This window comes from Juglans microcarpa x Juglans regia, chromosome 6D (genome assembly GCF_004785595.1).
Source record: "Juglans microcarpa x Juglans regia isolate MS1-56 chromosome 6D, Jm3101_v1.0, whole genome shotgun sequence".
In the NCBI taxonomy this organism is placed as follows: domain Eukaryota; kingdom Viridiplantae; phylum Streptophyta; class Magnoliopsida; order Fagales; family Juglandaceae; genus Juglans; species Juglans microcarpa x Juglans regia.
This window is the reverse complement of record NC_054604.1, coordinates 9,121,995-9,141,099: the sequence shown is the minus strand read 5'-3', so window position 1 is coordinate 9,141,099 and position 19,105 is coordinate 9,121,995. Positions and strand designations below refer to the sequence as shown.

At 34.0% G+C, this 19,105-nt stretch overlaps 2 protein-coding genes across 2 annotated transcripts; one reads left to right on the top strand and one right to left on the bottom strand.

The window, feature by feature from the left end:
* The first annotated feature begins 6,308 nt into the window (after positions 1–6,308).
* Positions 6,309–7,273, top strand: LOC121235360. The gene is made up of 2 exons (XM_041131710.1): positions 6,309–6,719; positions 7,256–7,273. The coding sequence occupies exons 1-2, from the start codon at positions 6,309–6,311 to the stop codon at positions 7,271–7,273; spliced, it is 429 nt and encodes a 142-aa protein (XP_040987644.1).
* Positions 7,274–10,892: 3,619 nt separating this feature from the next.
* Positions 10,893–14,187, bottom strand: LOC121236217 (transcription factor TCP5). The gene is made up of 3 exons (XM_041132756.1): positions 14,019–14,187; positions 12,846–13,032; positions 10,893–12,144 (listed from the first exon to the last, which is right to left on the bottom strand). The coding sequence occupies exon 3, from the start codon at positions 12,121–12,123 to the stop codon at positions 11,122–11,124; it is 1,002 nt and encodes a 333-aa protein (XP_040988690.1). The 5' UTR covers positions 12,124–12,144; positions 12,846–13,032; positions 14,019–14,187; the 3' UTR covers positions 10,893–11,121.
* Between the last annotated feature and the right edge of the window lie 4,918 nt (positions 14,188–19,105).

The following is a 19,105-nucleotide window of genomic DNA, read 5'->3' as shown; positions in this document are numbered from 1 at the left end:
TTAATACATAGGAGCAGAAAAACAAATTTTAACAAGCATCAATAACCAAAACGTTACAATAATATGAGTAATATTAAAATTAAAAGATTTTGGATATTCTAGCAATAGTTTTCTTAGTAAAATATATGAATTGTAGAATTCAATCACACTTCTTGATGACCCAGGGAACACTGAAAAAATACAGTCTTTTATTTCTATATTGTTCTCACGTTTTTTCATCATTAAAGTAAATCTCTTTTATTTTGGAAACTCTAAAAATATTATAATGGTAGAAAATCATTTTATCTAAATGATTTTAGTTAATTAAGAATATTATGAAATTTAAATTATATTAAAAATTATAATTATTTATATGGTTTTACTTTCTTAAAAATATTTAACAAAACTCTATCATTTATTTAATGATGAAAGATTAATATTTTATAAATTAAAGTTGAATTTATATTTTAATTATCTATTTTAAGTTAGTTTATTTTCAATATTTTAACCTCTACTGTTGAATCAATTCAAGAGATTCAAGATAAAATGTTGGGATTTAAAGCTCTAAATCCTAACTTTTTCCCTCACTTTTCCCTCTTCCCTCTCTCGATCTCTCTTCTCCTAGGCTTCTCCCAATGCCGCTGGCCGCCGTTACCGCGCCACCACCAAGCCTAGTCACCGGCGACCTTCCCCACGCCAATCTCCTCCCCACATACCTCTCTCTCTCTCTCTCTCCCCCCCCCCCCCCCCGCCCCCCGGCAATAGGCTGAAACCCATAGCCCTCTCCCTCTCCCTTTGATTTCGGCATGATAAAGATGATGCATGGAAGAAAATCTTAGTGTTTTCCGTATTTCGAGTGATCACCAACTTAATTGATTCGGTGTTCCTCCTTTGATTTCTTTTGATTTTATATGTAAATAATAGCCTGTTCTTATTATTATTTTTTTCTTTTTCTTTTTTGTTGTCATTTTTGTACATCTTCGTCCTACCTTCTTTTCTGATGTTTCCATCCCATCTAAAACGAAGAAACATGATTTCTCTGTCGCTGTTAGCCACCCCTATGCCACTGCACCACCACCAACAGTCTCGTCCTTTGCCGACGACTCCTAATTTATGATTTGTATAGAAACTTATGTGGTGATTTTGTGATTTGTGTGATGATTTTGTGACGATTTTGTGGTTGTGATTTTGCTGTAAAGAAATAGAGAGGGACATAAGGGGAAGAAAAAAACGTAAAACAAGTTTACTGTTCATTAGCCATAGGCACTTTTAAGTATAAAGAGATATATGCACCAATTTCATTAATTAATTATTTTAAATCAGGAATATATATTAGAAGCTGGCACGCGTAGCTAGTATAGTAATATTCATGAGTACGCTACATGAATTGCAAAATAAAGTCTGCCACATGCATGCATCTATATGCATGCATACATACATATATATATATATATATATATATATATATATATATATAGTTTACATGGGACTGTTTTTACGCCTTTGGACAGTACATTATACACGTACGGATGTCCTTATAATTTGCATGCATGCCCTGTGTGTGTATATAATATATATATATATAATATATATCTATCAACTAATTAGTACTATATATATTTTCTTGCTACTATTAGGACTACAAGTGCTGCCATGCATGCTTCAAAAAAGTAAAGGAGACTTGCTTTATTTGCTTAAGTACTGTCCTAGCTTACATTATTACAGGAGCTAGCTAGCTATTTCCAGTACCATATATATATAAATATATATATATATATCATTTTTATAGAAATTGCAACGAGTAATTTTCACAATAAAAGAATACATATGTATATAAGGATTTCAAGGATAGATACATTACTGGAGCTTAATTTGAATCCGATCCAAGATTTGCCGTATTAATATTTGTACTAAGAAAAATTATATATACCACATGCATGCAGTTACATACTATCATTTTACTTTCATCTCATCATATAAGCTATGATACATTTATAACCATTTAATAGTTTTTTATTAGATAATTATTCATCATCCAATAATAATAAATATATTACATCTTATATAGATGAAAGTCATGAGATGATACTTTGATATATAGGAAATGAAAGTTTTAGGTCCCGTTTGATTGTTAAACTCATCAGAGTTCAACTCAGTTCAGTCTAATTTTAAGTTAAGTCTAATATCCAAAAACTCAACTCTCAAGTTACTTAACTCATCTCAACTCAAAACCTCTTTAAACTTGGGACCCACAATATTTTTCAATTTAACACTTCTTTACATGTAAGATTCACAACCTGTTTCAACTTCTCATAAGAGAAAACCTTAAAATCAATCAGGTGTGTGTTTTTCTTTTACACCCAACAAATAAAAACCCAACACGTAGTAAACTTGTGATAGTTTCGGTGGGTGTGTACGTATCCAGTTAAACCCCTCTCTTCTCCTTCTATCTTTCCTCTTCTCCCTAGAAGCCTTCTTCTCCCTCCGAAGCCCTTCTTCTCCTCCAAAGCCAATTTCGTCTTCCCTAAAGCCATTTTCTCTCTGATTTGAAGCCTTTCTTCTCTGATTCGAAGACCTATTAAACTCATCTTCATTTTTATATTCATCGATATGAATATTTTTCATGCTTATTTATTTTGTTTCAATACATGGGAGAGTCGTATTTGCTTCTGCGGGTCAGGCAAATGATCAAATAAAGCAAAGAAAAATGTAGAGGGCGTATTGGATTCAAAGCTTTTCTTTCTTTCTCATTATTTGTGCTTCCTTTTATCTCCTTCTTGTGGAGATAAAAGGAAAAATGGGAAACTAGATTTGCTATGGAGAGAGAGAGGAAGAGAAAGAGAGAGAAGTGTGAATTTAAAAACATGGAAGATTTGGAGCCTTGGACATCATTGTTGGTTAAGAAAAACCAAAGAAGCACCAACTACCAGATGGGTGGAGGGAGAGAAAGAAGGGAAATAATGAAATATCATAATTGTAAAAAGAAATATTCAACTGTGCATGAGTTTATGTTGTAATTTGCTACTTTTCCTACGTGGCAACTTGTGATTTGTTGGTGTAAATTGAAGCTGATCACCTGACCTGCCTGAAGTTGTTCTCTTTTCATAAATACATTTAAATTTATCTTAATATTTAAACACATTTAAACTCATCTTAGATGGACTCCACAAAATCTACTCTACTATCTCAACTTACTATTATTCATAAAAAATTCAACTTAGCTCAATATCTAAATGCAATCTTTCGACTGTATTAGGATGTTTAATTGAGTTCAACCAAGTTGAATTTTTTATGAATAGTAATGAGTTGAGTAATGGAGGGAGTTATGTAAGACCATCTAAACTGAGTTTAAAGCGTGTTTAGATATTAAGATGAGTTTAATACTTTTATGAAAAATTGAAAAAAATTATAGACCTCACATATAAAAATATTTTAAGTTAAAAAAAGTTATATATTTCACGTATAAGAAAATTTTGAATTATAATTTAAGAATTTAATATTTAAATATTAAATTTAATTTAAAATTGAACTAAACTCAACGTAATCAAACCCAACTTTTCAAAACATGAGCTAATCTGCTAGCTATAGCCTATATCTATATTAAATACAGCTAGTCTGCTAGCTATAGCCTATATGTATATTAATTATATGCAATATAGCATGAAATTAGCCCTAATCTCATACGTACTGTTCGATGCATGCCATGCACCTTTAAGGGGCCAACTGCAACAACTGCAACTGGGGTCGGAGACGGGTGTCTGTCCTTTAATGTTTCTTGGATCTTGTGACAAATTGTTGAGGGGACAGTCTCCCTCGATCAAAGTTCAGTCTTCGTCTGCGCGCAGTCTGCACGTTCATTATTATAAAACTGGTGGTAAACATATAACATTTTATATAATACTTTTTATAACATCTTATTTTGATATTTTTATAAAATAATATTAGTTTTATAAAATATTTTACAAAAATATCTTTTTTTTTTAGATATTATTGTATAAAATGTTATATAAAATATCATGTATTTATCATTTTTCTTATTATACCTATATTTGCTGTTGTTTCCTTTTCATTCTCAGAAGAAACTGCAGATTCTAAAGCTCCATCAGGACTGACAATACTACTTTGGGAGCTTTAAATCTTGATCCATAAACCATAATTGAAAACAATTTCTTTCTGGGTTGCAGCTGGATATTGGCTAGCATGCATGCATGCATTTCTTCCTGGACTTTAATTAGAGTTAAATAAAAGATCCATGCATGCATGTTTTGGATCGATGTTAATTAAGTCTTTAGGTAATTAATAACGTTAATTATATATATATATATATATATATATATATATATACATTGATCATCATGTTGTACCAACTTAATTAAGGTACGATACTTATGTAATGTAATGTAGGAGTTCATTAATGGTTACTACTTTTTTACACACGTCAAACTGATCATGCTATCATAATATATATTGTATAATAAATTTGTACTATAATAATATCTATCATGCTAGGATAGATACATAGCGTTACATACAGCTTATTTAACACTTACCAAAACAAAAAAAAAAAAAAAATTAATCAGTGATTATATTTTGTCTATGTGATGGCCGTGTTATATATTTAAATAAAAATATTCAAAAATTATTTGAGTTTTACCTTTTATATAACTGATCATTTCTGCATATAGGAAAATGATTTACAAAGTGTGTAAATCCCGCACATTCATTTTAAAAAAAGTGAATAAATCTAGAATTCACATAGAAAAATGTATTTTTTAATAGTGAGTCCTACTCTTTTTATCAAAGAGATCGAATACGTGTAACTTGCATACTCTAAAACTGTATTTAGCATTACCCTATATATATAAATATATATATCATGACTTCATGTAACACATAGCTAGGTTATAATTGGTACCTAGCTAGCTGGCTAGAAAACTACTATAAGTTTAACACGGCCCCATGCAGTTATATATGAGAGTTGGAATTTTACTCTATCCAATTAAATTTCTTACCTAATTTACACATTATTTTGATCGTGCGATCAAAATATATATTAATTTTACCTGATAAAAAAAACAGGATTATACTGACAGATTAATTTACTCCATGAATATTCATCTATCACCAGCGCGATACATAATTTATTAGTGCATGTTGTCAATAGTATGAGATCTAAAAATTATGAACTTTATAATTTATTTCTGCCCCTGAACGATATGAATGCATTAAACTTATAATTTGTACGTTTCACATGACATATATCTAAGTAAGTTAAGACCAATTAATGCTTAATTAATTTAATTAGTTAATAGCTAATCTTAATTAATTGTCATAAATATAGACAAAGATCAGCTTGGTGCTGTGATGGTTATAAATATTCTAAGATGCACAATTAACGTACATGCTCATTGTATTATATAGCCCTCATTTATATTCTAACATACACAATTAATGTGGGGGGGGGGGGGGGGGGGGGGTCATAAATGGCTTAATACTCCATCCTCTTATTGTGTTCAATCTTGTATTAAGATCCTTAATTGATAGAAATGCAAGGGTATGTGAGATGTTGGATCAGAGTGGAAAAGGGTGGAATGAGGAGTTGGTGAAGGCAATTTTTGTGAAAGAGGAAGCTGAACAAATATATATGTAGTATACCTCTTAGTAAGATGGGATCAGATGACAAGATGACATGGGGTCCCTCAAACAGATCAGGCATATTCTCTGTGAGGAGTGCTTATTTTGTGGAGTTAGAAAGAAAGAGGTCCACAAGGGGAGAATCATCAAGGGAGCAGGTAATTAAGGATTCAAGATGGAAGAACTTTTGGAGTTTAAAGGTGCCAGGGGTGGTTAGATTATTTCTGTGGAATGCTGGAAATGACCTTCTTGCAACAAGGAAAAATCTATGGAAAAGAAAAATAGTTGAAAATCCCAATTGCCCGATATGTTGTCAAGAGGAGAAGACTACTATGCATGTCATTTGGCAGTGTCCTGCAGCAAGGGATGTTTGGGCAGATTCTTTAAAACCTATTCAAAAAATGGTCAAGCACTGAAGAAAGCTTTCTTTGTTCATGGGAGAAATTAATGGAAAGGCTAAAAGAAGAGGAGTTGGATTTGGTTGCAGTCACAACGAGAATGATTTGTCTGAGAGGAAATTCTTTCATTTTTGAAGACAAGTTTAAAAGCCCTAGCAATGTAGTCAGATCAGCAAGATCAGTCCTTGAAGATTTTCAGTCAGCACGAGAGAATGAGAAGGCTCTAGTATCAGGGCAGAGGGAATATCTGTAGAGGGTAATATTAACAGAAGAAGATTGTAGACATGGGGGAAACCAATGCAAGGATTTATCAAGGCAAATTTGGATGCTTCTCTTAATGAACAAAACATGGGGATAGGTATTGTCATTCGTGATGAAAAAGGTGAAGTAATGGCAAGTGCATGTTATAAGAAGCAACCAGTCAAAGACCCAACTTTGGCAGAAAGCTTAGCACTATGGCAGACTGTGGAGTTATGTAATGATCTCGGGTTGAATAAGGTGATTTTGGAAGCTGGGGATGCCCAAGCGGTGGTGAATGATGTTAATAGGGGAGAAGATCAGGACTTGTCTCTCTGTGGACACATCATTGAAGACATCAAATTAGCAGTGCTGAGGGGAAGACATAACTGGAAAGTGCAGTACATCAATAGAAAAGGCAATGAAGGGGCTTATTCACTAGCAAAGGCAGCGGTGCAATTTGAGCATGAAGTGATATGGATCGAGGAAGGCCCAGATTTTATTCCCTTTGCATCAATTTTTGTTTTTTTATTTTGTTTTGGTTTCACGCGTCTATTAATGTTTTTATTAAAAATGGTTAATCATAAATACAATCAATTTTCCTCGTAACCATAACCATAATTAGATACACCGAAATAAAATAGCTAGCCAAAAACTGATTCCAACTTGTTAACACCGTAATCTTCGCCTCTCGGTCTTTGGTGTATATCTGCTGAATGACCTCCACAGAGATTTCGTTTCGGCCTGCCATCTGATATTGTCTTGGTGGGGAGATAGATACCTTGGCAAGGGATGACGACCGATCGAGTTCCTCTCCACAACTTCATTCTCTCTCTTGTTCACGATCCAAATTAAGAATTTTTTTTTTCTTTCCTTATATACCAAGAAAAATTCCAAAGAAAGTGAATCCTCTTATATTTTTTCCCTTCGAGTTTGTGCTTGATCACTTGGTGGAGTTTGTCAAGGAAAACGGGAGTTATATTTTGTTTATTTCTATGCATTTTTAGGTTGGTGTGGAAAATTGAACATGGTTTGCATGTATTGCGATCTTGCCTTCTATTTGATTTTGGGGGACTTTGTACATCGAAAGGATTAAGGGTGTTTTGGATTTCAAAGAAAATAAGCGTTTTGTTAGAGAATGCATTACAGTGTGAGAGAGCTAGCCGTCTTATTGACTATTTGCGTTTGTTGTCCCAGTCCGACCAGCTGAGCTTTACGGCTGAAAATGCATGGCTGGTGATCATCATTGTTATTATTATTGCTGACCAAACCAGTCCAAAGAGATTACCCCGAAAGGCAAATTTAGTTATAGCAGGTACTGTATCGACTATATATGTCTTCATGATAGTTCTCAACTTCTTTTTGTTTTGATTCCTATCTTTTCGACATAGTTGGTTCGATCTTGTTTTGGGACTATTCGTTCCACCTGAGTAGATAGAGGAGTGGTCTCGCCCAGAACACACGCAATTCCTTCTGATTTGCTACGCATAATTTCATTTTTTGGCATGCCAGCTGGTTTCGTACGCAAGGAGTGCGAAAAAATACTGCACTTAGAGTTTTGTATGTATGTGTATTTATTTCAATAAGAGAAAACTTTAGCTACAAAAGATTACACAAACTCGTGGTTTGATCAATACGTCAGATTGTAAAGTTATTTTTATTGTAAAATATTAAATCTAACAAATTACATAAAATCACATCAATTTATAAATTTATTTTTATACACTCTCTTTATACATGTAGCACTTCTTTTTAATTAATACTAAATGTTGATCTATTCATTAAGAAAATAAAGGGAAAGGTAAACGACAAAATAATTAAAGGCAAACAAGGTCATGGAATCATCCTCGATCGGATTCCTTTCCCCTCCCGCGTCTCGGCCGGCTCTAGCTTGTGGCAGCAGGGATTCACGCCCCGTATTAATTAGAGGGAATTAAGTATATATCTTCCCCTCCGATGGGCATGAACTATATACCCCGTCACAGCTAGAAAGTTGGGCATGACTCCACCCTTGATAGAGGGGATCCGAGGCATATGATCATCCCTAGCTCTCCCACTGATCAACTGTAGCAACAGAAATTCTATTTACAGTCCTACTTGAGAACTGTATGTGCAGACCCTTTATTAAATGAGAAAAAATATTATTTTAAGAGGGATATTTTTATAACTTTAAAAAATTTTAAAGATAAAATTACCTAAACTTACATTACAGTCTCCGAAATGGGATTGTACGTTGCATTGCTCTTGTAGCAAAGACTAATTAAGTGCAAGGCTGTACGTATACCTCTGCATGCCCATAATGAGAGAGCTGGATCCTTTTCCCCCATATTCTTTTCTTTTCTTTCAAGCCATACTCTATATATATAATATGCATGTGCGAAATGATAGATTAAATTCATTTCTTTGAGAAAATCTCTTCACTGCTTATATATAATTATAATATCATGTTTGGATGGAAAATCAAATTTTTTCATACCCAAAATAGCTAGAGACCTACTTTCTAAGACAATTTATAATTAACATGTGTGTGTATAATATATATATATATATATATATATAATGTCACCAGCTAACTATTAAACTAATTATCTTTAGAATTTTGAGATATATAATTAGTACTATAATAAATGAAATTTTTTTGGATATATCGGTTTAATTATAATACATGCGGATGCTATATATATATATGAGAAAACCTTTAAACCGCTCCGGTTGTTCTAATTCAATAAACAGCCCCTCAATAATAGCATTCCACGTAGTTCTTTCACCTTATAGCACACTATATATAGAAGCGCACATTTGACTAAAACCCATAACAAATGAAAAAAGCTTCTTACGAATTCGAAACCCCTCCCTTGCAAAAAGCCATTGCAAAATCACGACTCTTGCATGAGCAAGAGAGATACAAAATTAACATGAGACACTTGTGGAGAGACCAAGGGCTGGCAGAGGGAGTGGGACCTTGGGAGGGAGTATTGATAAGAAGTACTCCAGTAACGAGAAACCTCCTAAAGAGTTTTGATGCTTGGAGCACTACAAGAAAAACGGATTTTTGTGACCAATTTATTGTAACCAAAAGACTATTCGTAATCAAAATTAGTTGCAAATAGTCATTTCGCTAGAATTAACTGGTCACAAAAACTCGTTTTTCTTGTAGTGGAGCTAGATGGAACAAAAAGGGGTAAAGCTAAGATCAGCTTGGGCATGAGAGCGCTGGGAGAAGGACACACTCCTCCACAAAAAGGTCATAATTATGAATTAGTCGCCGCAAAATTTCACAGAAGCACCAATCTTCTAAGTTTTTTGATTTTTTTTTCCTCCACTCAAATTTTTCACGAACTCTCTCTCTCCCTCTCCCTCTCTCTCTTTTGTGGTGATTTTTATTTACTGTAAATCATGAAGTTGCGTTTGGGCGAGAGGGAGGGAGGCTACGGGTGAGGGATCTGATATGGGCGAGAGGCTTCCATGGGTGTTCTCTTTCTCTTTTTTCTTTTTGTTTTCATTTCATGTTTGGATTTTAATCATGTGTGTGTGTTTGTGTAGTGTATATTTCTCTATTTTCCTACTTGTCTAATTGTTATTAATGGTGGACTATTTTTCTCCTATAATCAGTTGGGCTGTTATGAAGAGGAACAACATATATATATATATATATATAAGTGCTACATACACAAAAAGAGTATACAAATATAAACCCACAAATTGATGTGGTTTTATATGATCTGTTAGATTTACTTTACAATAAAATTAACTTTACAATTTGACATACTGTATCAAGGCACATCAGTTTGTGGGTTAATTTTTGTATAATCCCTTTGTGGCTAAAGTATTTCTTATATATATATATATATATATATATATATATATATATGGCTTGGAAAGAACAACATATGTATAACCAAATAATTATTAAGTGTCCAAATTACATACACAGCTAGTGTAAACGTGTTTTCGTTTAAATTAAATTAATTATCAACATTCAAAAAGAAATAATTCAGTAATATCTTAATTTAACATTATATATATATATATATATATATTTGAACTAATTTTCTTTTATCAGAGAAATTAAATTCTTACTCCCCGATAATAATAATTAATATCTTCAAGACTCCAAGTACTTCTAATATTTTTGTATATACTATCTAGGTCATTATCATCTATATATATACATATTATATATATATATATATATATATAGATGGAAAGAATCAAAATTTATTTAGAGACGTATTGAGATGAATTGAGAATGAAATTTTTTGTCCTAAAATACAGACGAAATAAAATCTTTTTTGAGACAAATTAAAGATTTTGTCCTTAAAAAGTAATTTTGTTGCAGTACAGTCACTACGTACATATTAGTATGTACCATATAATTAATGTTGTAAGAATATTAAATTCACTTAACATAATATTACTGTTACTTATTAAGTAGTATTTCACTTGTAATGGTCTAAAATAGATTATTAGAACACTACTGACAAAAATAAGATCAGCAAATTTTAAATGACTACGCGCTATTTATAATTATATATTATGCAGTAGTGATTCAAATGACGCATTATATTCAAAATTCTCTAATATCTCCATTATTGAATAACTAATTGGTTTGGTACAAAAAAATATATATAAGCACTCAAATATCTCAAGTACTATAATCATTACAAACTTGCATGTATTGACATGATCATGATCACCATTTTCTGCAAATCATGGGTTAGATGCAGGAATTTTTTTGTTTTGTTTTGAGTGTCTTACTTGTAACTGATCATGATTCCTCTCTGGCCTGCCAGTTGTTGAACATATCCATCCATGATAAGCTAACCGTAGAATGATATCAAGAAGGCAAAATAATTAAGAACCACTGCTATCCTTATGATCGATCCAGTTTGCTCTGATGATTGTTGGGATGTGATTGAGGAATTAGCATGGGATTCTGATCATTTGCTGCAAAGGGCTTCAAAGGTGATCCAATTGAATGAAGAGATGGAATGAGGCCAGGATGATGAGGTAGAACATGCTGTGAACTTGAGCTCAACAATTGGATATGGTTGATCTGTCTTGGGTCACTCTCTATTAGGGTCGAAATATAGGAAGGATATGGAGTAAAAACTGCTGGTAATGTTGTTGAAGATGGACAGAAAAAATATTGAGACCCAGATGGAAGCTGTACTGGTATGGCATTGCTTGTATGGGAATGATGATCTATATGTGATGGAGATAATCCATGGCTTTCAAACTGAGATAAAGATAAAGCAGAAGGCTCAGAATTATAGTAAGAATTGTAGGCCACGGCATTGTTTAGCAATCCTGGTAAGGAAGAGGAATAGGAATGATTTGGCGTAGGGAAAAGCTTTTGATTTGGATTTTGTCCACCAATTCCATACTGAATCTGATCTTCTTCATTTGTTTTGACCCACTTTCCTTTATCAGCAACTTCCTTTATAAATGCAGCATTTGCATCGAATGAAGAAATGACAGAAGAGTACTGATCAGATGTGCTTGGTTCATGGGAAAATTGTTCATGGAATTGACCAAATCCCTGATGAATTGGTAGTGGTGGAAGTTGATCAATATCATGTTTAGTGGCATCAAGCAACCAATCTATGACTTTGCTGGGCTGACTAAGCCCCAGCCTTTCTTGTAGATCGTACAACTGAATTGCTGTGGGCACTGAAAGCCTAATTCTTCTGTCCCTCAATCCCCTTATGGTGCAAACCTTGCTGTGCCTGTCTTTTCCTCCAAAAGAACGAGAGACACGTACAATCCTTGGATTTCTAGATCTTGACCATTGCCTTGATGAAGTACACTTTCTGTAATCGGTTGGGCTTTCTTGCTTAGCTTGAACATCTTTGTCTCTTGATTTTGTGATCATCTTACTTCTCTCATTATTGGGCTGTGCATGCAAGGATCAAATGAAACCAATAATAGAAATTAATCTGTTAGTATTAAGCTTCCTACATATAGCTAGATCTATATATATTCTGAGTGTGATGATCATCCCTAGCTACTTATAACGTAATTACAATGATTTATATGTATCATGCTAATTTCATTATGATGATCCATAGATTATGAGTACGTGCTAGTTAGCTGGAGGATCATGTTTAGCTCAGCTTTCAATTATGTGAAAATTAATTATGGCAGCTACTTTGAGCATATCAAGCTAGTATATTTAACTGCGTTAAGCTGCATCTGACATAGAAACATAAAAGAAAATGCAGAAACACGTTGCTTCTGAGAAGAAGAAGAAGAAGATGTTTTTGAATATTGAATGGCTATTACAAATCTAGGGCAAAGGCTTCCACCTTGCCCCCTTCATAAAAAGGAAATTAAGAAAGAAAAAAAAGAAGAGAATCTAGGGCAGATGGAAACCTATATTATTTAGAGAGAGAGAGAGAGAGAGAGAGAGAGAGAGAGATCTGATTCGAGATATATAAGACGAACATGATGAAATAATCAGAAATTAAAGAAGCAGACATCACACACACACACACACATATATATATATATATATATGCATCCAGCTAGCTAGCCTGATAATTGAAATTGAAATTGAAATAGGATATGATCATTATAAGAAGAACATGAACTTACATGAGGCAAAGAAACTCTTCTCAGCTGGCATGCTGCGAGCAGGCTAGCTATTGATTATCCAACATAAATGAGGATGAGAATGCATATAATAATATGCTTGCCATAGTCCCAAAAAAGTCTTCAAGAATGCTCAGCTTAGATCTATCGACTAAGTCATGGAGAGCAGCAGCTAGCTGGGTAAAAGGCGCTACGCAGAATAAAAATATTTTTCAGAAATGTCGAGAATATTTAAGTTTAGAGATATCGAAGAAAAGATGCTGGCCATGCGTTTAATTTTAACCGATACATGATGATGATATTGTTGCAAGGGATCGAAGGTAAAAAGAAGGGCATGCTTTTAGCTAGACCCACATGGCCGTGACCATTCGCAGTGACACGTACCAATCAGACAACACTAGTAATTTTGTCAATTTCGCTCCTACGTCGTGTATATATATATATATATATATATATATATATATATATATATATATATTTACACACCACACATTGAAAAAATCACAGGCTTAATTATTAATCGGCTTGGTGGCCGGCCAGTTGCTAACTTGCTAGCTGCATGTACGAACGTTCCTGCCTCTAGATTAAATTTCCTAATATAATAGTACTACAAGGTAGATATATATTGTTTTAAATTTATCAATATAACAGTACGTACAAGCTATATATATATATATATAATTAAATAGTTTTTAATGCATACAGTACGTATACATGAAATATTTTATTAAATTTGGTATAGTTTAGATCAGTCAACAACCTTTGCTAGTTTAATATCATTCAAAATCATCACTTATTTCATACTCAAAAATGGAAAAATATAGATTTTATTATTTATATCGTGTCTTTTAACAATAGTTAGCTTCAAATTAAGCATCGGTTCAAATGAAGTAGTACAAATAACTTCATCATCATTAGTGCATTTCATGGAGGATTGAAAGATCATGCATGCCTATTAATGCCTATAAGCTAGTACGTCATGTGGAACTATATATATCACCAGACGATATCGGAACATATATGTACAATTATATATCTCAAACCCTGAAGTTGGAGAATCATGCATGTTTATTTATTTGAGGTTATGATTCTCATGCATGTCAAGAGAAAATGAACTTAAGAGGAAATTCAGAATTTAAGTAAAAAACCAGAAGTATTCAATATCGGAATTCGTACGCTGCTTGGTCAATTTGTAGTAAAGTTTTCATCCTCTTTTTTCAACAGATGAAAGAGGCTGATTATCATCATGATCTGGCACGCACAGTGGAAGCTGGGGGAAAACATCATGATGGGGCTATATGGTAAAATCTGAGTTTGTAGATCATCATCATCATCATCAGTAATTGGCTAGCTACATGATTTCACATGCAAGACAACTTATAAAGAAAGGCTGAGAAATTCAATTTAGATAAAGGGTGCAGTCCTACAACTTCCAAAGTTGTGGTGCATGTGTGCTAGCTGCTGGCGTAGTGTTTGATAGCAAATATATAGATAGAGACGCCAGCTTATAGATTAGGGACCAACGTATATATAGGTTCTTTAAGGCATCCACTCAGAACACAAGGACCACAAGTTTATACATATGACAGTGAGATTTGCACAGTACAAGTTAGACTTTATAACCATATATATCATGTACACACAGCTAGAGATGGTTTCAGTACTCGATCGGTTCATTATGGACGTTCTTCATGTTCACAGGTTGAGAATTATAAATAAATAGTACTTCCAAATCTCGTTAGAATTAAGATGCATGATATCATACCATGCATGAAAACCAGCTTATCAATAAATCTTATCCTTGGCTAACTAATTGAGTACTACTTCAGATCAGTAAATTAAAGGTTTGCAAACTTCAAACTTAAAACAAGCTGGAAAGCTAGCCCTAGATCAAGAAATATATACGAGCGGTTTGAGCTCTTCGGCATCTTAATTAAAGAAAAATGTACATGAGGTGGTAACAGCTAGTAGTACTGCAGACCTAAGAAACCTGGCCTACCTATGTACTACCTAGCTAATAATTATAATTAAGAGATTTTTTGTGAAAAAAAAAAAATTAAAATCATATGATCTCTCATTAATTATACCGAAATATTAATTGAGGTGTAATAGACTGAAGCAAGCTGCAGTTGCAGTAGCAGTAGTAGCAGTCAAAAAGCACACTGAGCCCTACTTTATATCGCTATTGCATTAAAACGATGGAGAAACCCTAGCTCACAGTTTGAAAACTATCTATAAATAATTAAACCTCATGAGCTGGCCGGCCATGCATCTTCAGTTTGATGGAAAATAATCAATATCATGTATAGCAAAGTCAGTAACCGCCCAGGCCAGCTTCTTATCCTTTTACTTTTTGTTGGTAGAAAAATTAGGTGCCTCTTGATCTAGACTCATTAACTCTCTGGTTTCTTCCAGCTGCCCCGCCCCTTTAAATTAGAAAAAGAAAATGAATTAAAAGCCCACTATTTCAACCAAGATTGATTGATGATTCTCCAGCGCCTTGAATGTTCTTGCACGTACGTCTTCTTAAAACAAATTAGACCAAAATTAGAAAGCTGTGCATGTATTGGAGGGCTTCACGAGAAGGGTTAACGTTCTTTTCCTTTTCAGAGCATACTCTGTCATAATTATAATGGTCCCTAGATCCAAGAAAACAATGTTTCATCAGGCAACGTCGGTAAGTTTCTCAGTCTGAGTTTTAACTATAAAGTGAATTAGTTTTGTTTGTCCAATTCAAAAAGAATATATATATATATAGGAAAATGCTAGGTCCACACAAAATTTTACAGAATCCTTCTACCGACTGACTTGGCTACTGCCAGGTAGATTTAAAAAAAATAAGAAAATAAAAACCCTACCTTATCTCCTCATCTCTAGACTCCACCTACAGAACCCCCCCCCCTCCCATTCTCCCTCATCGGAAGCTACGAGCCCTCGTCTCTCTTGTCTCCCTCGTCTCCACCTACGAACCCTCTCTCCTTGAAAATCATCTCCCTCATCTCCTTGAACCACACGAACCCATCTCCCTGAAACATGAACCCACACCCGTGGCCTCCATCTCCCTGAGCCATCTCATCTCCCTCTTGGCACCCTCTCAACATCCTATCCCTTGAACCACGAACCCTCACGCGAAACCTGAGCCCCCTGAATCCACGCTTGCCTCAATCTCTCTCCCCCTCTGATTTTAAACTCCCCAAACCCTCCATCTCCCTAAGCCTAAACCCTCCATCTCCTTGAGCCCGCCGCTTGCCTCCATCCTGATTGTGTAGATGATAACAAGCAGTTCAAAGAAGAGAGAAAACTAGTGATAGAAAAGCCCAAAGGTCTTGTAACTCCTGTTATACCGTGCATCCCTTTAAAAGTAGTCTTCAGTAGAATAAATGAAGCAGTGAATGGATTGGCACAACCAATGCACCATGTGTTAACATCATGCGTCCCATGAATTTTGTATTGGGGAAGGAGTTGCAGTTGTTGGGTTCTACCTAGCTTTGATTTGATATCTTTGGAGTTTGGGCAGTTCTAAGATGTAAATTTGTAATTGATGGGCATTTTTATGTTTTGGGCATTTCTTGTTGTAAATTGGAAAATATTTAGCATTTGAGAATCAATTGGCAGTTTCATATTTGTGTATATCTCCACATGGCAATTTCAGTTTCAGTTTTTACAAGATAACTTGTAAACATATTCTGATTGTGAATTTGTAAATATTTTTCTTTTCAGAATGAACGAACAGTTTCAGATTTTTGTATCTCTTCACATGACAATTTTAGCTCAACTTCAATTTTTATAGGATACCTGGTAAACTCATTCTGGTTGTGAATTTGTAAATATTTTGCTTTTGAAAATGAATGGATAGTTTCAATTTTTTGTATATCAAAAGACATGACAGTTTCAGCTCTAGTTTTTACAGGATACCTTTTAATTGCATTCTATCACAAAATTGTGCATTACAGGATATTGCACTAATTCCATTAACACAAAAATGCATTACAGGAAATGCAATAAGCCTATTATAGGAAGTAACTTTACGCGTTTGAATATTACATTAGAATAACTTAATGGACACAAAACACCACATACTCCAATAATTTCCACCAAAATCGCACTCCAATAATTGTGTCCATACATAGTCATTTCCGCCAAAGCATTCTTGCCAATCATTACCATTTATATTTGTCCTGATAATCATCTTGATCCAATATATGTAATTGAGATGGTTGGACCTAAAGAAATAAAACTTAGTAAGAAAATTAAAATACAGCATTAGTGTCTCACGTTGACACTACCTACAATGGAGGAGTAGTCGCTCCAATATCCAAATAATCTGTTGTATATACTTGGTTGTGTGTATACCATAGGCATAAAAAAAAAATGTTGTGTCAAAACCAACAAACTGTAATATCATAATATGTCCAAAGAGTAGTACAAACTTTATTTTTTATATTTTTGCGAAGGTTTATCTGTAAAGGAGCAACAGTCACTTCAAATCCAAAATAATTCGTCCTGTATACTTGTACGTGTGTATACTATAGGCATAAAAAAATATTGTGTTAAAACCAACAAAATGTAAAAGTGGTACAAACTTTATTTTTTATATCCTGCGAAGGTTTACTTATGAAGGAGGAGCAGTCAAAGGAGTAGAAAAAAATCTGATGCATGTGTCTGAACTTGATTTGTTATATCCTGTAGCAACATACAATAGCATTATTCACATACACAACATCAAAATATGGACAAAATATACAAATTTCTCTAACAACAAAAAAAACCGAAGGAAGTACCTGGGTTTAAGGAGATACATATTATGTGCCGCTCACATTGCATTGATCTACTATTTGACTACTTTGCTCTCTAGGAAAAGATATATAAGACTATCGTGTTAAATAATCAAGAGAACTAATTGTTTTTCAACAATAAAAAAATTATTAAATAGGAACCTCAATAGGGTCGCATCGCAATCTCCTTCTTGTACTAGCTTTCTTAAGAACCTTCTCAACAGGGTGCGTTTTTCTCCTTGATGGTGGTCTTTCATTACTCCAAACTAACAATGGACTAAGAACTGTATTCACTACAAGAAAACTGCTTATTTGTGACTAGTTAATTCTAGTGAGATGACTATTTACAGCTAAAATGAGTCTGTTTTGGTCACAAATAGTCTTTTCACCTCAATTAAATGGCTACAAAAACTTATTTTTCTTGTAGTGATTTTTTCTGCCCTCCATGTAAGTAGGTGGATCAATTGGTTTGCGAGCACACTGCAAATTGATGCCAGGGTACTTTAGCTTCAACGGCTCTAGTTGGCTAATCAGTTTCACACAACTGCTCTCGGCCTTTGAAGCATTCAAACACAGTTCATATAAGCAATTTTGAATCTTATCGCACCTTTGTCAATCGTGGTTGCTACTCGACTCATAATTTTTTTTTATAAAGGTATATTTTTACTTTATATCCTTCCTCCACCGATCCAAGATGTATTTTGATGGTACTGTACTCTTGCCTAGCTGAGCCAAGATACAGAGAGTGTCTACACAATATGCCCTAAACTCAAACAACCTACAACTACATTTAACATCCAGGGGATCTTGATTGACCAAAACACTGTAGTTTGCATGTTTTATTAAGTTATCACTCACTCAAACCTCATTAGCAACTACGTACGTGCATCTTCCACCCACACATCCCAAATACGAGGTAGTCAAATATAGAAAGCCTTGAAATTCATCTTGTACTTCTTTGAACTTGGCAATTGTGTATGCTTTTTGAAACTACTCCTCAAGAGGATAGTGACTGATGCAAGGAATCACAGTATTAAATGAATTGAAGTCAGTAATGGCTTCATTCTCAACCTTCCTCTTAAAAGTTAAATCGTACTGATCAACAAATTACTTCAAATTGGTCTTTGAGTTAACGTAGTCATCGAAAAATGCATTCATACCTTCACACCGTTGTGTAGTTGACAGTCCAGCCCAAAATGTGTCTCTAAAGTAGGCTTGCACCCAAAAATATTGGTCGCTATATAGTGATCTCAACCATGCATTCTCATGCAAATCATATGTATTGAGCAAATCAAACTAACATTCTTCAAATTCATGCTCACTTAAAGAGTCATACACCCATTTATGTAGTGCACTCTTAATCTCATCATATCGAAAATGTGATCCAAACTTCTTAAGAAGTTTTTTCAATATGTGCCACAACGAAAAGCGATGCCTAGACATTGGAAACACCCTAGCAATTGCAATTTACATTATCTTGTCTTGGTA